The following is a 21,942-nucleotide window of genomic DNA, read 5'->3' on the forward strand; positions in this document are numbered from 1 at the left end:
CCTGCACTCTAGAGCCCATGAGCCACAACTACTGAGCCCGCACGCCTAGAGCCGGTGCTCTGCAACTACTGAGCCTGTGCTCTAGAGCCCACGTGCCACGACTATGGAGCCCACGGGCCACAACTACTGAAGCCCGTGTGCCACAACTACTGAGCCCGCCCTCCTAGAGCCCGTGCTCTGAAACAAAAGAAGCCACTGCAATGAGAAGCCTGTGCACCACAACAAAGAGTAGCCCCCGCTCGCCACAGCTAGAGAAAGTGCAAGCACAGCAATGAAGACCCAGCACAGTCAAAAAAATACAACAAAGACAAAAAAAAATAAACTCCTGTGTTCTTGTCCAATATAAAGTCTACAGACTAATCCCAGGCACGAGAGGTAGTGCCTTCTGCTCAACACACTAAGACTTGGGTTCAAAATCAGGTTCTGGATCGCTGCACGATTCACAATGGCTAAAAGGTGGAAACACCAAGAGTCCATCCACGGATGATGGCTAAACACAATGTGGTCCATCCACGCGCTGCCATGTGACTCAGCCTTCAAAAGGAAAGAGGTTTTGACACACGTGACAACATGGATGAGCCTGAACACGATGCTCAGTGAGAGAAGCCAGACACAGAAGGACAGACACTGTCTGATTCCACTCATGCAAGGTCCCTAGAGAGTGAGATCCACAGAGACAGGAAGTAGATGGTTAGGGGCCAGGGGCTGGGGGAGGGGCTGGGGAGTGAGTGTTTCATGGGGACAGAGTTTCAGTTTGGGAAGATGAGAAAGTTCTGAAGATGGATGGCGGGGATGGTTGCACAACAGTGTGAATGTACTTAATACCACTGAGCTGTGCACCTAAAAAATAGTTAAAACGGTAAAGGTTATGTTATCTGTACATTACCACAGTGAAAATATTTTAATAGAGTGAAAACAAAATCAAATGCTGGGACGTCAGGGTGGAGGGTCAAAGCCATTTCCCCACAGCCCCTCAGACGCTGAGCTCACTGGAGACGAACGACAGTCGTGAGGATGCCCAGGACAGACACGCACTCACCAGGGCCACCTCCTTCACACTGGCGGCACAGCGGCCGCGGGTGTGGTGACTCCCTGAGCCGCTCGGCCTGACCTCGCACGCGCCCCGCGTCTCAGTGTCCAACTGCGCGCTGGCCGGGTACACCTCAAAGCCAGAAGGGTGCTGTGATGCCCCTTTCCACGGGGCAAAGGGGCTCAGCACGGTTACAGGCTTTCCAAGGTCACACAGCCAGAAGGGCAAAGCCGGAGGTCAAAGCCACACTGCCGACCCCGACGATGTGTTCTCACCCCGCCCCGCCAAGCCTCTGAGCCCCCTCGGGCTCCACACGGCCTCAGACACCCAGGGGCATCTCTCCTGGCCACACAGCTGAAGGGCCTCGGTCAGGCCACATGGCACGACTGCTGCCCAAGTGTCCATGTTCTCAGAGTCCATCCCCTGGTCTGATAAGTGACCCGACGCCCTGGACCAAGACGGCCCCGAGGCGAGAGAGCAGCTCAGAGACCCAGGGTGACCGGGAGGCAGGGACAGTCCCTTCTAAATTACGTGCCTACACTGCCCATGAGTTCCTACTGACCGACTCTGGCCAGAAGGCACTGCAAAGACACCATACACGCAGACCAGCGCTTCCCAAGTTGGGGGACCCCTGGGACCGAGTGGGTGGGGCCTCAGATGCTGCTCAGCCCCCCAGCACTCAGGACACCCCATGGTGTGTTCACTCTGGTGTCGTTCACCCCACGACAGAGAACGATCCGGCCCCAAACGTCAGCACTGCTTGGGGAGAGACCCTGGTCTGGCCCAATCTCAGCCCCTCCCAATCTCTTCTTTCAAAAGCATCAGATCAGGTACTGTTTCCCTCCTAAGGCTGACCACTGGCCAGAACCCTCCAGACCCACCACCCGGCCCCCCTACCCTGCCCTTGTCCCCAAGAGGCCCTGGCTACTCCAACATGCCTGTGGGTCTAAGCTTCTGCACAGGTCACTCTGCCTACCTGGGATGCTGCCCCAAGGACCGCCTCAGGTGGCAGGTTAATGCCACCTCCTCCAGGAAGCCTTCCTCCCTGCTCCTCTAGGGGATAAGCGCCTCAGGCATCTCCAGCCCAGCCCACTTAGTCATTTAGTATGACCAGATCCCAGGCCAGGACAATAGCCCAACCTCTCCCACACCGGACCTCCAGGCATCTAAGAGGCTGGAGAGGACCAGTGCGTGGCCCCCAAGGAAAGTAGGCGCCGACCTGTTGAAGGCACAACAGAGGGCCGGTGTGGCTGGAGGTTCGGGACGATGGCAGGGTGGGCAGTGGCTGGGTGAGGAGTTTGCGTTGGATTCTGGGGCAACAGGAGGGTGGGGAGCAGGGAACGAGTGATGGGCGCCTGTGATTAAGGCTGGGGTGCTACTGTAACCCAGGTCACCTGGAAAAGAGACCCTCAATCCCCTCGAAGGGCCGGGGGCGGGAGGTGCAGAAGCAAAACCGGCAAGCCCAGGTTGGCAGCGTGGGTCCGATCACCCCTCCAGGACCTCCCGTCTGGGGCCCTCAGTGCCCACTCACCTTGCACACGGTGTGCTGGCACACGGTCGTGATCGGGCGGTACACCAACTCCTGGCAACAAATACACTGGAACGCCTCCTCCACTTTGCTTAGGAATTTCTGGAAGCAGAGGAGAGGGTGCATGAGCCCGGCAAAGGCTCAGTTCCCCAGAGTGAACGAGCACGACGGGTCCCCAGACTCCCTGCTTAGCCCTCGCCCCGGCCCGAATCTCATCCTCCGGCACCGGAGCACACGCAGGCTGGAGATCAAGACCGCACTCCATCAGCGCTTCTCTCGGCACAGAGCCCAGCCCTGCGACACACGGCACCGCCTGCCTGCCGCCCACTGCTCAGACCCCGGGCTCCAGCAGCGGATGAGACAGAGAAACGCCTGCCTTCTTGGAGCCTGGGGCCCAGCGGGGAAGACCAGAGATTAAGCAGGTGAAAGACAGAAAGGTCACAGCAGTGCTGGGGAAAGGACAGCAGGGAGCCCCAGAAGGAGGGCGGTCAGAGTCCCCCTGTGGAGAAGGTGACCTGTCAGCAGAGAGACCCGAAGGACGTGGGGCGGCTGAATCACAGCCTCCTAAGATGTCCACGTTCGAATCCCGGGACCTGTGGACGTGTCACCTCATGGGGCAGAGGGGACTTCGCAGGTGGGGTTAAGGCCCTTGAGACAGGGATGACCCTGGATTCCCCGGGGAGCCCAACGTCATCACAGGGTCCTTGTAAGAGGGAGGCGGGAGGGTCAGAGGCAGAGAGAGACGGGAGATGCTGCGCTGCTGGCTGTGAGGATGCAGGTGGGGCCGTGAGCCAGGGATGAGGTGCCTCCAGAAGCTGGAAAAGGCGGGAACCGATGCTGCCCTGGAGCCTCCGGAAGGACCAGCCCTGCCCACACTTGGATTTTACCCCTAAAGGCTCACTTGTTAGGGCAGCCGCAGTGATTTCATGCCGGAGGGAGACTGAGCCGGGAGGGCTGGGGTGGAGGGTACTCCCCCAAAGAGAAACCCACGAGGGCAGAGGCCGTGCAACGGCATGACCAGGAGGAAGAGTCCAGAAGGAGAGGACGTCAGCAGTAACGGGCCGCTCGCCCAGGGCTCAGAGGATCTGGGTTTGACCCTGACCGTGAGCCATGGAGAGCCAATCCCCACCAGGCAGGGGCAGCCAGAGGATGCTGAGCCACTCACTTCCAGTGACCCATCAATGTCACTCACCCCACTAAGGCAGGAAGATCAAAAAAAAGACAGCGCCGGTTTGGCGGTTCCTCAGAAATTTGAACACAGAATGACTTCATGATCCGGCAATCCCACTTCTGGGTTTATGCCCAAGAGAACTGAAGACAGGGCCGCAGAGACTTGCCCACCTGTGTTCACAGCAGCACTGTTCACAACAGCCAAAAGCTGGAAGCAACCCAAGTGTCCACTGAGAGATGATGGATAAACAAATTCCATCTGTACAGTGGAATATTACACAGCCTTAAAAAAGGAAGGAGAGTCTGACACCTGCCACAACACGGATGGACCCTGAGGACGTGATGCTCAGTGAGAGAAACCAGACACAGAAGGACACACACTGTCTGATTCCACTCATGTGAGGTCCCTAGAGGAGTCGGATCCACTGAGACAGGAAGTAGATGGTGGGGGCCAGGGGCTGGGGGAGGGGCTGGGGAGTCAGCGTTTCATGGGGACAGAGTTTCAGTTTGGGAAGATGAGAAAGTTCTGGAGACAATGGTGCGGATGGTTGCACGACAGGCTTAATGCCACTGAGCTGCGCACTTCAAATAGTTCAGATGGTCAGTTTCATGTTTTCCCTATTTTATCACAATGGAAAGAAAGAGGCCCCCGCCGCCCGGGCGAGGGAGGGGGGCTCACCGGCCCGTCCTTGAGTGACTTCAGGATCTCCGTCCACAGCTTTGTGTTGCTCTTGTCCTCCTTGATGAGGCTGCTCTGCTGGGTGGTGAGGCTGTAGGGCTCCACCTTGGTCTTCTTGGGTGCCCCTCGCGAGGACCCGTCACCTCCTGGGACAGAGCAGGGCGGGTGAGGGTGGAGGCCCCCCCCACCCCTCCCCCCAAGCACGAGGATGGGGTCCCGAGTACGAGGACGGCCGCTGAGACACCCACCAGCCGACTTGCTTTTCCGCTTGCCCTTCCTGGGGGACGCGAAGTCCTCCTCCCCGTCGTCCTCCTTCTCCAGGGCTTCCGTCTTGCTGTTTTCCTTCTCCTTCTCCCTCCTGGCCAGGGCCTCCAGGTAGCCTTCCGGGTACTGTGAGGAGGAGAAGACAGGACGGTCACCCCTACCCGGTCCCCAGCCGGGCCCCAGAGACGGACTCTGTGCTCCCTTGGCCTCAGCTCAGAGGCCTGCACCAACTTAACTCTGGAGCAGTAACTAGGCACAGAAACTCACAGGAACAAACGTTAATGGCACAGCGGCAGTGAGCGAGGTAACGCACGGTAGAGGCCCACCACCAGATCAAGCAAAGAAGACAGTCTTTTTTCTTTTGTTTTATTTTTTGGGTTTTTTTGGCCGTGCCCCACGGCTTGTAGGATAGGATCTTGGTTCCCTGACCAGGGATTGAACCCTTGGCCTCAGCAGTGAAAGCGTCGAGTCCTAACCACTGGATGGCCAGGGAACTCCCAAGACAGTCTTGGTATCTTTCCGTTTCGATTAAGAAGTAGGCAAACTTTTCAAGCCAGGGGCCAGGCAGTAAAAGTTTCGGGCTCTGTGGGGACAAAAGCCGGCCCAGCCCCTGTGGGATTGAATGGGCGTGGCTGGGCCCCAGGAAGACTTCGTTTACTCACCACTGGCCCAGGGCCTTAGCTCCACAACCCAATTCTGATGGGTCTTGGACTCCTCTGAGCCCCATCAGGCATTATCTAATTAGAAATGGGATTCTAAGGCACCTACAACCACTTCCGATTCTCCAGTGTTTCATCAAGAAACCCTCAAGCTTTTCTAGCAACACAAACTTGCAACGAAGGCCTAACTTCTAAATAAAACATCCTCCTCTCACCAAACAGTGACATGTCTGACCCATGGCTGGCTCTCCCCAGTTCCTCCGCCTCTAAAAGTCCCTGTGTTTGTGACCACCTAGAGGGGTGGGACAGGGAGGGTGGGAGGGAGACGCAAGAGGGAGGAGATATGGGGACATATGTGTATGTATAGCTGATTCACTTTGTTATAAGGCAGAAACTAACACACCATTGTAAAGCAGTTATACTCCAATAAAGATGTTAAAAAATAATGATAATAAATAAATAAATAAAATAAAATAAAATACAATTCCCTGTGGAACAACCAGTGTGTTCAAAAGGCAACTCTTTGTGGCCTCCAGGTGGGGGGGCAGGGGGTGGGGCGGGGTAGGTGCTATCAGACTCTCAACAGCAATTAAGATTCCTTAAATAGTCCCACCACAACTTATCAGCTGGAAATCGGATCACCAGGAGGAACAGAAAACACCATAATTATAGTGCAAAAAAGCCGTACTCTGCACGCACTGGGCGAACTCTTGAAGACGGAGGATTCTGCTGCTATGAAGAGGTGAGTGATTGCTCCAGGGGATCAGTCCACCCTATCTTTACATTCAGACCTTGCTCTATTCTATATTTAGACCAATTTTATTGGTTTGTCTGCTTTGGGGGTAGGGAGAGGTGATGGACAGACAGGAGAAAGAGAGATGGGGGACTTCCCTGGAGGTCCAGTGGTTAAGACTCGCCTTTCAATGAAGGGGGCACAGGTTCAATCCCTGGTCAGAGAGATCCTGCATGCTGCAAGGTGCGGTCAAAAAGAAACAAAAAAACAAAGAGACAGGGAAGAGGGGGAGGAGAAGAGGGGATGGGAGGGGACTGGCCAAGAGAGAGGAGACCGGACTCCAGATTGATTTCAGATAAGCTCTTCAAACACAGCTCAGATAAGGAAGCCCAGCTCTCAGCTCTAACATCACAAAGCAAAGACGCAAACCTGCCTGATCCACCCCTCCCCTATATCCACTGGCTGAAGGACAGGGATGGTACAGCCAGCGAGGTGTCACCAGCTCACAGCCTGGAAATCGTCCGGGATGAGAAAAACCCCAGAGAGCATGGCTCCCCGCTCAGACGCTCCCGGCCCAGGCCCCAGGCACGAGCTCCAGCTGTGAGCACAGGCCTGGACGCACCTGCATGGTCAGCCCCAGCTTCTTGATCCGGTCCTTCCCCTCCTTGGTCCAGGGCCCCGGCTCGACGTCATCCCTGCGCAGGAGGAAGCGCCACACCAGGAAGCCGGACTTGCCCTTCTCGGGCCAGTACCTCACGACCTGTGGGAAGAAGCGCGGGGTCAGTGACCTGGGGGCCAGGGGCGGGGGGCAGGCACGGGGGCCCCCACTCACCTTGTAGATGCCGTCATACCGGTTGCCCTCGATGGGGGCGTACTTGCTGTGCTTGCGGCCCTTGACGTTCCGCACCACCCGGACCGGCTTCCCCGACCGCCAGTCCTTGGCCTCGGCCCCTTTGAGGTCGTTGATGGGGGCAAAGCAGTTCAGAGCCAGCGCCCTGCGGGGAGAGCCGGGCCCACACGCTGGACTGCATCCCCCAGAGAGAGGGGGTCGCGGCGTCCCAAGCCCCCCCCCCCCCCCCCCCCGTGAACATGTGACCTTTGGAAAGTCAGTGCTTGCAGATGAAGTCAAGTTCGGAGGCGGTCAGAATGGATTAGGGTGGGCCCTAAACCCAATGACCGGTGTCCTTATAAGGAAAGGGAAACTGAGGGAGTTCCCCGGTGGGAACTCAGCGCTCTCACTCTCGAGGGCCCGGGTTCAATTCCACGTCGGGGAACTAAGATCCCACATCCCACAAGCCACACCGAGACATGGCCCCAAAAAAAAGAAGAAAAAATTTTTTAAATAAATAATTAAAAAATAAAAATTAGGACTTCCCTGGTGGCACAGTGGTTAAGGATCTGCCTGCCAATTCAGGGAACACGGGTTCGAGCCCTGGTCTGGGAAGATCCCACGTGCTGCAGAGTAACTAAGCCCATGCGCCACAACTACTGAGCCTGCGCTCTAGAGCCTGCAAGCCACAACTACTGAAGCCTGCGTGCCACAACTACTGAAGCCCGCGCACCTAGAGCCCGTGCTCCGCAACAAGGGAAGCCACCGCAATGAGAAGCCCGCACACCACAACGAAGAGCAGCCCCCGCTCGCCGCAACTAGAGAAAGCCCGCGCGCAGCAACAAAGACCCAACGCAGCCAAAAATAAATAAACAATTAAAAAAAAATAATAAATAAATAAAAATTAAAACTAAATAAAAAAAGAAAAACAGACACACTAGGGGACAGGGCCCCATGAAGACTGAGGCAGGGCTTGGAGAGTCACATCTACAAGCCAAGGGACACCAAGGAAGGACCCTCCCCTGGAGGTTCCAGATGGAGGACGGCCCCGAGACACCTTGACTTTGGACTCTGGGCCTCCGGAATTAGGCAAGAATAAATTCCTGTTGTTCTAAACCACCCAGTTGTGCAGTGTTTTGGTACCAGAGCCACAGGACACTAACACGATGTGGGGGAAGACGTCACCCAGGAGAAAGCAGGTGGCACACAAACGCGGCCTGGGCCGGTAGGCCTGTCCCGACAAGGGGCACAGCGGCCTGGGGTCGGTGGACCGGAGGTCAGCTCAGCATCTGATGCAACGCCGCCACCTTCCTCAGGTGAGCAAGAAAGAGAGCTGCCACCGCACAGCTGTTCTCCCGTGCAGATGGCGGTTGGTAAAGAACGGATTTCTTAGAGTTTTAAGTCCAGACTTTTATCACTGCTCACGAGCAGTTCCTCACACTGTCAAATCTCCTCCGAAAATGAGACTTTTTCTTTTTTTCTTGGCTGCCCCATGTGGCATGCGGGATCTTAGTTCCCCAACCAGGGATCGAACCCGCGCCCCCTGCAGTGGAAGCACGGAGTCTTAACCGCTGGATCACCAGAGAAGTCCCCAAAATGAGACTTTTTTAAAATGGCTAGCGAAATTTAAATATTCTACTAGACTAATACATGCATGAAAATGAACCCTTCCCTCTTTTTTAAAGAAAGATATTTAGGCAAAGAGCTTTCTGGAAAGAAATACCAATTTGTATTTCTACCAACAGTGGAACGCTAGTCTATGCCTTGGCATTTCTCAACACTGGAGAATTTGGGGCCAACTTTACAGGGTAAATAAATAGTATCTCATCATTACCTCAATGTGTTATTTCTTTGATCACTAAAGGTGAACAAATTTTCATGGCCACTGTAGATCTGTGTTACTTGGCAGAATGATTTGCATGTCCTTTGCTTTTTTCTGTTAGTTTTTCTTATTGATTTGCAACACAGCTCTTTACATATAATGGCATAACCATCATCAGGTGTCATGTTTGTGGCAGACTTTTCCCCCAAGAGTCACCTGCCTTTACATTGTACTTATGGGTTTTATTGGTATAATTTATAATACTTAGGTCATCAAATCTCTGTCTTTTCCTTTGGGCTCTGTGATGCTGTATCCCATCCTGTAATCGAGGCTCAGCAAACTCCTGCCCACCTTGTGGTGTTGCAGATAAAGTTCTACTGCAACAGAGCTGCCCACACTCTTTTACATGTGCTCTGTGGCTGCTCACGTGCTATGACGGCAGAATTGAGTGGTTGCCACAGAGACCGTGCGGCCCACAAAGCCAAATACGTTTATTATCTGGCCTTTTGGGGGAAAAGTTTGCTTCAGTGCATCTGACTGACTCACAGGTGGACAGAGTAGGGAAGAGATGGACATTCGTGGTCCCTACGTTCCATCACAATCTTAATGGGAATCTAACTTCCTGCACATGAAAGCCCCAAATGGGACCCATCCCCTCCCCTGTGAAGCCACCAGAGGACAAGGCAGACAGACACGTGCTGGTGAAGATATAGGAACACTCGATTCTGCAAACCTGTTGGTGTTGGTGAGTTTCTGATCACAAGACTGCTCTGCAGTCCGCTTGTTACCGGAAAGGTCTCGTCCACCACTACCTGTGTACGTGAACGAGTTCCCGTGGTCCTGAAACAGATACGGAGGGCAGGCTGAACCCTCCGCACAGAGGAGAGGAGAGACCCACTCAAAACAAACCCACACACACCCGTCAGGATGTCAACCGTCAAAGAATCAGGATGTCAGGATCAACTACCAAAGAAACAGATAATAACAAGTGTCGGTGACAGTGTGGAGAAACTAGAACCCTGTGCACAGCTGGTAGGGATGGAAAATGGTGCAGCTGCTGTGGAAAACAGTATGGAGGTTCCTCAACAAACTAAAAACAGAATCACCATATGATCCGGCAATCACACTTCTTTATACCCAGAAGAACTGAAAACAGGGACTTGAAGAGATTTTTGCAGATCCAGGTTCATAGCATTACTCACAGTAGCTAAAATGTGGAAACAACCCAGGCATCCACTGATGCATGACTGGATGAACAAAAATGTGGTCCGTCCACACACTGGAATATTGTTAAGCCTTAAAAAGGAAGGAGATTCTGGGCTTCCCTGGTGGCGCAGTGGTTGAGAGTCCACCTGCCGCTGCAGGGGACACGGGTTGGTGCCCCGGTCCGGGAAGATCCCACGTGCCACGGAGCGGCTGGGCCCGTGAGCCATGGCCGCTGAGCCTGCGCGTCCGGAGCCTGTGCTCCGCAACAGGAGAGGCCACAGCAGTGAGAGGCCCGCGTACCACAAAAAAAAAAAAAAAAAAGGAAGGAGATTCTGACACATGCTACACCGTGGATGGACCTTGAGGACATGATGCTCAGTGAGATAATCCAGACACAAAAGGACGAATACTGTGATTCCACTCACAGGAGGTCCCTAGAGAATCAGATCCACAGAGACGGGAAGTAGATGGTAAGGACAGGGGCTGGGGGAGGGGATGGAGAGTCAGCGTTTCCTGGGGACAAAGTCTCAGTTTGGGAAGACGAGAAAGTTCTGGAGATGGACCGTGGGGATGGTTGCACGACAGTGTGAATGTGCTTAATGTCACTGAGCGTGCTCTTAAAAATAATTAAGATGGTTAAGTTTTACACTGAGTATTTGCCACAATTACATAAAAACAAGACCAGCTTCCCACACTCACCACGTCGTCCTCATACCCTCCAGCCAGGACCAGGGAGTACGCCCCATCATTGCTCCGGCCGTGGATGCCTGCCACATGAGGTCGATGGACCCCAGACTCGCTGACCTGTGAACACCACCGAGAAATAAGTGGCACCTCCTGGACCAGCCGCTGCTCGACGGCCCTCTTCGCTCCCGCCTTTGGAGCCAGCGCCTGACTCCTTCCACTGAAAGCATCACTTCTGTTATGAGAACCTCTGCCCCCGAGAGATCGAGTCCTGGCCATGCCAGGGAAGGACCTGGCGTGAATCCCCAGCCTCCTGCCCTTGGGATAGCCCTCCCCAGTGGAGGGGCTCCTGGAAGGCCGGGGCCCGACGTCTGCAGGTACCTGGACTCTGAACCTCCACATGGTGCCCACGGGGATGCCCGGGATGGGGCCAAAGTGGTTGGACGGCACGATGGTGCACTCCTTGGTGCGGCCCACGCACGCCATGCCCTGTCCATTCCAAAACAGAGGGGAGAGTAGCGTGAACGGCCGCAGGGGCGTGGGGGGCGGCAGGGGCGCACGGGGCGCGGGGGCCCCTCACCTTGCCCCAGTCCCGCTGAGAGGACGACGTGGCCGACGCCATCTTCGCCTTCTTCTTACTCTCCTTCAGCTTCTCGCCTGCCTGCACCACCTCGCTGGAGTCAATCCGGCACTCAGGGCAGTACCTGTGACCACAGGGACGTCACCCTCTGCCCGTGGCTGCACGGCCACCTCCTTCCAGCCCCCTGCCATCCTGTGCATCCAAGACCGGGGCAGCGGCAGGGGGCTGAACTTGAATCCACGAGCGTGACATAAGAAAGCGAGTTCCTCGGTCGCACGGGCCACATCTGAAGTAGCCGCGTGTGGCGAGTGGCGCCCGTGGTGGACGGTGGACCCTGACCCCCTCCCGCTGGTAATGGCAGTGCCTCCCACGGCAAGGCCAAGTCCAGCCGGCACGTGGCAAACTCACAGGGCAGCTCGACGGCACCTGCTCCCTGCCGTGGACTCGGTTTCCCCAACTCCACAGGGAGGGGACGGTGCAAACGACAGCCACTGCCGTTAGCAGATCGGGGTCCTCAGACCACAGCCCAGTGTCACAACCGTCCCCTCCAGCGCTGGGGACACCCGCTGCATTCCTGCCCGCCTTGCCTCCTCCCTGCAGGGAGCCAGGGCCCAGGCCTCGCACCCGCCCCCACCGTCATCGCGGGGTCACCGGCAGCCTCCGGGCACTCACCACTCCTCCTCGGTGGGGATGCTGCTGAGCGGCGGGCACAGGCAGTACGTGTGGAAGGCCATGTCGCACTCGTCGCACAGCAGCTGCTTGTCGGGGTCCTGCTTGCCCCCGCACAGGTGGCAGGCGCACATGCGGCACGGCTTCCGCTCGTCGTCCTTGCAGTGCTTGCAGGAGGGCCCGCTCTTCCCTGGACACGGGAGGATGGGGTCAGCTCGGGCAGGACCCCGCCACACCGGGCGCCCTGCCCGCCCACTGCAGAGGGGCGGGATCGGAACTCACTTCTTGTCGGGTTTTCCACCATGGGGTTCCCCTCGCCAGGGCGCTCAATCTTGAAAACCTCGTCCACAAAGATGATCCGACAGTCGTTGAGAGAATCGTCCCTGCGAGAGACGGGCCGTTAGGACATCCCACGGGGCCAGCCCTGCCCAAGCGCCCGAGAAGACTTCGCCACGTCAACACAGTTCTCAGAGCCTGTGAACAGCTCCGCCTCTAATTGCATCAGAGAAGAGGCTTTTGCAGGGCACTGTGAACTCGATTAGCTACTCCCCTTGCAAATTCAAGTCCTACCAAATCAGGAACAAGGTGAAAACAACAGACAAACCAGAGTTTCATCACGCGATGCATTTGAGAGAATCATTTCTAACTTGCGCGTAGACAAGGCCCAATTAACAAGGCCCAACAGGCAAAAGCAACAAAGTAAGGTCTGATCAAAATACAAAAACTCCTCTAAGTTAAAACGACCCCAGGGATCATCTCACCACCTCCATCAGATCATCCCACCACCTACATCATCGGCAACCATCTAGGGAAAGCAAATGCAAGTCAGGTGTATAATTTCACACAGTCTGAGAACCACATTCAAAAAGTAAAAGCAGATGGAATCAATTTGAGGATGTTTTATGTAACCCAGTGTATACAAAATATCATTTCAACATGTAATGAACATTAAGGAATTATTAACAAGCTAGTTTGCATTCTTTCTCAGCGCTACATCTTTGAAATCCATTGTGCATTTTACACTCACGATGCATCTTAATGTGTCCTGGCCACATTTCAAGGGATAGGCAGCATGTGTGGCTCGTGCCTGTGAAGCTAGATGGGAAGGTCCAGATCTACCCACCAGTTCACAGGAAACACAGGGAAAGAGGAACAGAGCAACAGAGGAAATGACACTGTGAGGATGCTGGTGGGAAATCCAGACTGTGCAGATTCTCTGGGACAAACAACCAGGCTTCCCCAACAAATAAATTAGTCTGCCTGCCAATGCAGGGGACAGGGGTTTGAGCCCTGGTCCTGGAGGATCCCACATGCCACAGAGCAACTAAGCCCGTGCACCACAACTACTGAGCTTCCGCTCTAGAGCCCACGAGCCACAACTACTGAGGCCCACGTGCCTAGAGCCTGTGCTCCACAACAAGAGAGGCCACCACGGTGAGAAGCCCGTGCTCGCCGCAACCAGAGAAAAGCCCATGCGCAGCAGTGAAGACCCAACGCAGCCAAAAATAAAATAAATTTTTTTTTAAAAAAAGAGAGAGATATCTGCCAACCTAACTGAAATCCATGGACGTTACTTAGATCTTAAACAAATAATTTAAAAAAAAGAGTGAGCTAATTGGAAGACTGAACAATGACTGGCTATATGTTAAGAAATTAATTTTTATGTTGTAATAATAGCATTAAAACTATGTCCCTTTTTTTAATGTCCCTTTAAAAGAATCATTTTGAAGAAATATACTTGAAAATATTAACAGATACAATGAGTCGACGTTTGGGAGTTACTTCAATGTAACGGTGGTGGTCATAATCTCAGATGAAGGAAAATTAAAAGAATTCATTTCTAGCCAACACACCTTTATAGAATAATGAAGTTCTTCAAATAGATAGGAAATTAAAAAGGAAAGCATCTTGGAGGAAAAAGAAGGAAGAAAGAATAGAAAGAGCAGAAATATGGGTCCATACAATAAATTATGCAGGGCTTCCCTGGTGGCGCAGTGGCTGGGAGTCCGCCTGCCGATGCAGGGGACACAGGTTCATGCCCCGGTCCGGGAGGATCCCACATGCCGCGGAGCGGCTGGGCCCGTGAGCCATGGCCACTGAGCCTGCGCGTCCGGAGCCTGTGCTCCGCAACGGGAGAGGCCGCAACAGTGAGAGGCCCGCGTACTGCAAAAAGAAAAACAAAAAAACAAAACAAAAAAATAATAATTTATGCTCCTTATGGGTTTTCTAAATCATATATAATGATTGAAATAAAAACCATAACACCATCTGATGCTCAAGGCAGTGACTATAAAGGAATGTGAATGGAAGAAAGATTTCCACACTTCCCTCAAAGTGGGAAAAGAGATACCAGTATGTCACACGTTTATATGATAAAATCCAGAGAAACCACTGAGAAAACCGTATAAAGCAATACACTCCAAAAGACCATCAATAAATCAAGACAGAATCCTAAAAAATGCTTACATAACCCACAGGAAGGACAGAAAAAGAGCAACAGGAAAAAGAAACAGAGAAAACAAATAGAAAACAAATAACAAAATGGCAGGCTCAAGCCCTAACATGCTAATAATTACCTTAAATGTAAATGGTCTAAATACAACTGACCCTTGACCAACATGAATTTAAACTGCACGAATCCAGTTATAGGCAGATTTTTTCAATAGTAAATATGGCAGTACCACACAATCCCCAGTCGGTTGAATCCTCAGATGCGGAACCACGGATACAATGGAACCGCAGAGATGGAAGGCAGGCTGTAAGTTAATGCTCAGATTCTTATTAACTGCACAGGGGTCAGCATCTGTAACCCCCGAGTTGTTCAAGGGTCAACAATGTATGCCAAGTGGGACTTCCCTGCTGGTCCAGTAGTTGAGACTCCGGCTTCCACTGCAGGGGGCACAGGTTCGATCCCTGGTCAGGGAACTAGATCCCGCATGCATGCCACAACTAAGAGTCCACACGCCGCAACTAAGAAGTCCGCACGCCACAACTAAACGATCCCGCGTGCCACAACTAAGACCCAGCGCAGCCAAAATAAATAAATAAATGCTTAAAAATAAATAAATAAATGCTTATATCAGACCTACAATAATCTAAGTTGCTACCTCAAAAAAAAAAAAAAATTACAAAGATGAGACCAGGGAATTCCCTGGCGGTCCGGTCCAGTCCAGTGGTTAGGACTCCGACTTGCACTGCAGGGGGCATGGGTTCGATCCCTGATCGGGAAGCTAAGATCCCACATGCTGCAGCTATAACTAACTAACTACATAAATAAAAATATTTTAAAAAAGAGAGCAGAAATCAAAGAAATGGAAAACAAGAAAACATAAAAAAGAAACCAAACAAAAAGCAGGTTATTTTTAACAATCAAATCACTGTACCAGGACCGAGCCCTGGGCCCTTGCCCCTCAACGCCCCCATCGGTCTCCTCCCTGGTCTCCCTGCGGCTATGCTGCCCCCTACAGTCCATTCCCAGCTCGGCTGCCCGAGTGATGATTCCTAATCATAGGTCGAAGCCTGTGGCTCCAGTGCTTTCAGATTTGATGGCTGCCAGCAACAGAGAATACACACCAGTTCTGCACCACTCCCGGCCATACCCTGAATGCTTCCTTCCTCCCTCTCTCCCTCCACTCCAGCCCACTGGCCTCCTCGCAAGGCCACAAATGCACCAGGAATGGTCCTGCCCCAGGGCCTTTGCACTTGCTGTGCCTATGCTCAGGACACTGTTGCCCCGATAATCATGTCTATATACAATACATACAATTGAGTATTACTCAGCCACCAAAAAAGATGTTCATCATGAAACATGGACGAACCTTGAGAACATTATACTCGGTGAAAAAAGCCTGACACAAAAGGACAAATCCTGTGTGGTCCCACTCATAGGAGGTGCCTAGAGTCATCACATCCACAGAGACGGGAAGTAGATGGTGGGGGCCAGGGGCTGGGGGAGGGGCTGGGGAGTCAGTGTTTCCTGGGGACAGAGTTTCAGTTTGGGAAGATGAGAAAGTTCTGGAGATGGATGGTGGGGATGGTTGTCCAGCAATACATATGTACTTAATGCCATCAAGCTGTGCACTTAAAAATGGGTAAGATGGTAAGTTTTCTACACACACAGAGGCAAGGAAGAACAGGGCTCGGCAAACATTTTCTGCAAAGGGCCAGATGGTAAATATTTTCGGCTCTGTGGGCCACACGGTTTGTTTCACAGTTACCCAGCTGTCCTCTTGGTGTCCTCCTAACACTGAGCAGCCACAGTGAATCAGTGAACAGATGGGCGTGGCCTGGTGCCAATAAAACTTTATTTGCCCATCAGGGGCGGGGCCGGCTCTGGCCTGCGGCCAGCAGCCTGCTGATCCCTGATGTGAAAGGCACCTCCATGTGGGTGTGTGTAGTTCGGTGTACGTTCAGGCCTGTTTGTGCACAGAGTAGCCCTGGAAGGCGCCGGGAACCATCATGTCTCCAGAAAGAGAAGAACCAGGTGACCAGGGGACAGAAGAGAAGGGAGAATATTAACTGTGTGGCCTTCGGTACTTTCTGGATTTTGCCCCTTTTAGACTTTTCACCTGTTTGCCAAATTCAAAACGACAAACAAAAGAGAACAAGGAAGCTTGACATCTCTGCCTGGGGCCCAGAGACAGTTCCCTAGGCGGGGTGAGCAGGTGGGGCGTGGAGACCCAGAGAGGAGGCAGAGACCAGGCAGAGGCCAGGCAGAGGCCAGGCAGAGGCCGGCAGGCACTGACTCACCCGATCCTGACGTTGGCGTGCAGCTCCCGCACCGTCCGGGTCTCACGTTTCCGCAGGATCTCCGCATCGTACCAGAAGCCGCGATCCTTGGGGTTGTCAGGGTTGTAGTTGACCATGACCATCTGGCCCACCTCCAGGTCCTGCCATTTGATGATGTGTCGGGCGCGAGCCCGGACGTTCCGTGAGTTCATCTGTACCACTCCGTTCTCCGGGTAGCTGGAGGAGGGGGGGAAAGCCCCACGCTCAGACCCCAGGTGCCAGGGGACCTCACTCACTTGACGAGAGAGAGAAGCCAGGCGGAGAGGGCCGCCTGGTGTACAGGTTTGGGTTGTGCTCATCACAGCAGACTGGAAAGCCCCCTCCCCATGATCTCATTTGCTGGTGTCAAAAACACACAGCTAGGGCTTCCCTGGTGGCGCAGTGGTTGAGAGTCTGCCTACTGATGCAGGGGACGCGGGTTCGTGTCCCGGTCCGGGAAGATCCCACATGCCACGGAGCAGCTGGGCCCGTGAGCCATGGCCGCTGAGCCTGCGCGTCCGGAGCCGGTGCTCCGCAACGGGAGAGGCCACAACAGTGAGAGGCCCGCATACCGCAAAGAAACAAACAAAAACAAAAAAAACAAAAACACACAGCTATAGTGACACGTTCCAATTACAGAAGGTGTTGTGGGTTGAACTACATCCTCTAAAAACCTATGTTATGATTCCAACCCCTAGCACCTTGGAGTGGGACCTAATTTGGAAATAGGGTCGTTGCAGATATAAGGAGTTCAGATGACATCATAATAGAGTGGCCCTAAACCTAGTGACTGATGTTCTTACAAGAGAGGATGAGACGCAGACAGAGGAGAACGACACAGGAAGAGGAGGCAGAGGCTGGTGGGATGTGGCCACAAGCCAAGGACTGCTGGTCCCACCAGAAGCTGGAAGAGGCAGCAAGGATTCTCCCCTTCAGGTTCCAGAAGATTCACAGCCCTGTCGCCACCTTAGTTTTGGACTTCTGGCCTCCAGGACTGTGAGAGAATAAACTGTCAGAGCAATGCTAGTGGTACTTTGTTACGGCAGCCATAGGAAACTAAGACAGCAGGAAATGCGGGGAGGGAAGAACTTAACTTCTTCCACATACATGTGTTGAAAGTGATTTTTGTAAAGGGATATACATTATTTTGTTTATGTAAATGCAACATACTAGAGATTAGAAAATGATAGGAAGTCATTATTCTGGATATGCAGGAATATTCCAGCCACCTCAAAAAAGGCATAAAATAATTGAGCTAAAAGTAGCATATTCTATTAGCAACAAAGTTAAGCCTCAGCTGTGAGGGGGACAACCCCAAATCTATTGAGACTAGCTCTATAGCCTGGTACTCATTATTTTTCCTAACAAACCACCAAGTACAAGGGCTGCCCAGCTTTTCCTGTGAAGGACCAGGTAGTCAATATTTTCGGCTTTGTCATCGGAAGGTGTCTGTTGTGAACATTCAACTCGGCTGCTATTACCACGAGAGCAGTCACAGACAAGGTGTAAACGAATGGGTATTGGTGTGTTTCGATAAAGCTTTATTTACAAAAACAGGCTGTGGGCCAGATCTGGTCTGAGAACTAGAGTTTGCAACCCCTGACCAAGAGGATGGGAATGTTGCAAAAACTGCAATTCACTCATCCAATTACTCCCGTAATTCTTAGTGCTAAGCTTAGGATGTGCCAGAAACCGATGTAGACAGTAGGGACCCAGCAGAGAACCACAGAATGTGAGCTCCCTGTAGGCAGGCACGCTTGCCCTCTGTTAGGTACTGAACTGTATCCCCCAAATTCATACACTGAAGCCCTAACACTCAATGTGACTGTATTTGGAGACAGGGCCTTTAGGGGGTGTCATCAAAGTTAAATGAGGTCAAAAAGGCAGGGCCCTAATCTAAGGGGATTGGTGTCCTTATCAGAGGAGGAAAAGACACCAGAGCTCACTTGCTTGCACTCTCTTTCTCTCTCTCTCTCGCTCGCTCGCTCGCTCCATGCACACAAAGGCCATGTGAGGATGCAGTGAGAAGACAGCCATCTACAAGCCAGGAAGAGAGCCCTCACTGGAAACTAACCCTGACTGCACACTGATCTTGGGACTCTCAGCCTCCAGAACCGTGAGAAAATAAACATCTGGACTTCCCTGGTGGCGCAGTGGTTGAGAGTCTGCCTGCCGATGCAGGGGACACGGGTTTGTGCCCCGGTCCGGGAAGATCCCACATGCCACGGAGCAGCTGGGCCCGTGAGCCATGGCCGCTGGGCCTGTGCGTCCAGAGCCTGTGCTCCGCAACGGGAGAGTCCACAACAGTGAGAGGCCCGCGTACCGCAAAAAATAAAAAAATAAAATAAACGGCTAAGGTTGAAGCCGCCCAGCCTGTGGTATGGTATGTTGTTACAGCCGCCAGAGCCCACTCAGACACCCTCTGTGTTCACAGACAGGAATCCCCCATGCCTATCGCAGGGCCTGGCACACAGTGAGTGCTCCACAAGTACTGTGTATTCCAGAGAGGGAGAGAGAGGACACCTAAGATGGTTTCACACAGTGCTATGTGGTATGAAGAAGACGGCACAGGAAACAGGCAGACTGCAACCCTGAGGGGACGACTGGGCAGGGTTTTCCGACGAGGTCCCCACGACGCTGGTCCTCAGGGTGGGGGGACCTCTGTGTGGTTTCGGAGCACAAGGGTGGGGTCTCGAATTCCGATCATCACCCCCAACGCAGTTCCAAACTCCAGGTCCCACGTCCACGGAGCCGCTGCCCCAGGCCCGCCTGCCCCGCGGATACTCACTCGTCATATTTCACGTGATAGACGATATCGTCCTCCAGCTTCGGGCTGGAGGTGGAGCTGCAGGGCTCGTCCTGGGCCGGCACCTTCCTCGTCACCCTGATGACCTTGGCCTCAAACCACGCGCCCATGTTCGTGTCCCTCGCGTCCACGTACTCGCCAGCCTGCGGGGGCAGAGAGCTCTCACTCGGCCCAGGGAAGGGATGCCTGACGAGCAAAACCGCCAAGAGCCTGCTTTGGTTCCTGGGCCCGGATGCTTCTCACTGTGGCACTGAGGACGAGGGGCCTGGGTCGTTCTCCAGAGGGAGGCGGTCCCGGGCCCTGGGGGGGTCGGAGCAGCATCCCTGGCCCCACCCACTCGATGCCAGGCGACCCCCAAGTCATGACAACCACAGATGTCCCCAGGCACCGCCCAGTGTCTCTGGGGGCAGAACACCCCTGCCGCGTGGCCCAGGGAGGCCCATTTTTCCGTAGAAGCTGGGAATCCAGATCCTTCCGTGAAATGTCATGATCTTAGAGGGAGGATGGCAGCGGATCAGGACTTTGACAGCCCCTGCGAGGACCACAGGGAAGACACCCACAGGCCCGGACACGGGATTCTACTTTAGGGGTTAGGAAGGAATCCCTGAGTACCTATGTTTACACCAAGGAACCCTGGGGAGATGGTCACGACAGGACGGGGGTGCCCAGCCTCGGGGATGGAGGGCTGGGGGGCGCTCCCAGGGTACAGGCGCCAACTGGGCGGAGCACATCGACCCCGGCCTCCGTGGGAGCCCCACCTTGTAGAGGCCCAGCTCCGTCTCATCCCACTCATCCTCGTCGGCCTTCCCTTCCGGCTCGGCCGCGGCCTCGCCACTGTTGGAGGACTTGTCAGACTCGCTCTGGGCCAGGCAGCAGCCAGAGTCCGTGTCGGAGAGCTCAGAGTCCCTCTCCTTGCTGCCACCGCCGGTGCCACCGCCGCTGGGGGCGGGCAGCACGAGGCTCTGCCGGACCAGCAGCTGGATGGTATCGTTCAGGCGGACGTCATAGTCAAACAGCGTGTGGCCGTCCTCCATCTGCAGGGACACAGGACTAGGTCAGCAGACACAGAGAGCTCACCATGGGCGAAAGACCGCACCAGCCCTCGCGGAGGCCCCGCCCTGGAACAGACCACCGGCAAGTGAAACCTGCCCACGCCCCGGGGTGCCCAGTGACCACTTCCTCAGGGTCCCCAGGCCCTCTCAAGTGAGGACGGCTGCTGCCACTTGGGGAACGTTCCCCGGGAGCACACAGCCTAACCCCACTATGCCGTGGCTACGCATCGGGTATCAGTGGAGGTGTTAATACTTTATGTGCTTTGGAACTTCTGTTACAGTAAACACACATCACCTGTACCCCTGGCTCTCAATCGAGGGTGATCCTGCCCCCAGGGGACGCTGGGCGATGCCTTAGGGACATTTTTGGTTGTCATGATGGGGTTGGGGGCGCTAAGGATCCCCAGGATGGCCCCCACAGAGAATGACCTGCCCTGATGTCCACAGTGCCGGGGAGGGCGAGGGGGGGAAGCTGGCCTGCATGAACCAAAGGGTGGGTGCCCCGTGACATCCACCAGGTGCCTTATAAGGCTCTAGCTCAAACCTCATCCACTCAGGCCGCCTCTCTATTAACTCCTTTGTGCTAATGAATTCCACCCACACTAGTCACTGGCTGATGGGTAGCCTGGGAGCCGGTGGGGCATGACTCATCAGGTGTGTGAAGGAGTTTGTCTTCTGAACTGCATCTCTAGGGCATCCCTAGGGCACAAAAGGCTTTGCACTGGGGCTTTTATTAGAAGCTGCCCCAGGGCACTCCACCAACACCCAACGATGATCCTCGGCCTCCAGAAGACCCTAAGGCAGGCTCTGCTGACCTCCGGTGATCACTCTGTTGGTGGGGGGGGGGGGCCCATCATGGACACCGCAGGGGGTGAAGGTTGAGCAGCACCCCCTGGATGCTGGGAGCACCCCCCACCCCGGTCGTGACAACCAACTGATGGCCTCAGACATCACCCAGTGCCCCCAGGCAGAACAACCTGGTTCAGAAGCGGTGCCCTAAAGGAAGGAAGAACACACAAAAGATCGGCTTTCCCTCCTTCCCACTTTTCAACCCAAAGCTGGTGGTTCAAAGGGCTGATTGCCATTGATATGCAAACAGCACCTGAGGTCACAGGGAAGACAAGTTCCAGGGCACTTGCTGCAGTAGTTGTTAATCCTTATTCATCTTATTCATTGCAAACCTGAGGATCAGATGGCTGATTGACCTCTCTTCCGGAGAAAGGCACATCTGAACACGCCAACACTTGCCTGCAGCTGCAGGGGCCACCAGGGTCCCTCCAAAGCCCACCCTGGACATCCGGGCCCGCGCTACCTGTTCACCCGGAGCCCAGCAAGAGCCTCCAATGTGCCCACCACTGCCCAGATGTCAGAGGGGGCCTGGGAGTGAGAGAGCGCCAGTCCTCCAACACGGGGCCGACCCAGGACAGCCGTGACAGCGGGGAGAGATGACACGTGTGGTCACAG

The 21,942-nt window shown here is 54.2% G+C and overlaps 1 protein-coding gene across 2 annotated transcripts in view; it reads right to left on the minus strand.

Annotated features, from left to right (window-relative positions):
* UHRF1 (ubiquitin like with PHD and ring finger domains 1) overlaps positions 1-21,942 on the minus strand; it is a gene marked incomplete at its 5' end in the record, with an annotated part of 31,524 nt that overhangs the window by 2,492 nt on the left and 7,090 nt on the right. The window contains 14 exons of one of the 2 annotated variants that reach the window (XM_082651007.1): positions 2,562-2,660; positions 4,408-4,553; positions 4,656-4,797; positions 6,686-6,823; positions 6,896-7,058; positions 9,448-9,554; positions 10,620-10,724; positions 10,986-11,093; positions 11,185-11,308; positions 11,857-12,043; positions 12,136-12,236; positions 16,603-16,818; positions 19,409-19,569; positions 20,185-20,460. In XM_082651007.1, the coding sequence (XP_082507133.1) occupies positions 2,562-2,660; positions 4,408-4,553; positions 4,656-4,797; positions 6,686-6,823; positions 6,896-7,058; positions 9,448-9,554; positions 10,620-10,724; positions 10,986-11,093; positions 11,185-11,308; positions 11,857-12,043; positions 12,136-12,236; positions 16,603-16,818; positions 19,409-19,569; positions 20,185-20,460 (2,073 nt within the window). Of the gene's footprint in view, positions 1-2,561; positions 2,661-4,407; positions 4,798-6,685; positions 6,824-6,895; positions 7,059-9,447; positions 9,555-10,619; positions 10,725-10,985; positions 11,094-11,184; positions 11,309-11,856; positions 12,044-12,135; positions 12,237-16,602; positions 16,819-19,408; positions 19,570-20,184; positions 20,461-21,942 lie in introns of both variants that reach the window. The other variant, XM_082651006.1, reaches the window with a different exon arrangement.

The sequence above is a fragment of the Grampus griseus genome (genome assembly GCF_964374135.1).
Source record: "Grampus griseus genome assembly, chromosome: 3".
Classification (NCBI taxonomy): Eukaryota; Metazoa; Chordata; class Mammalia; order Artiodactyla; family Delphinidae; genus Grampus; species Grampus griseus.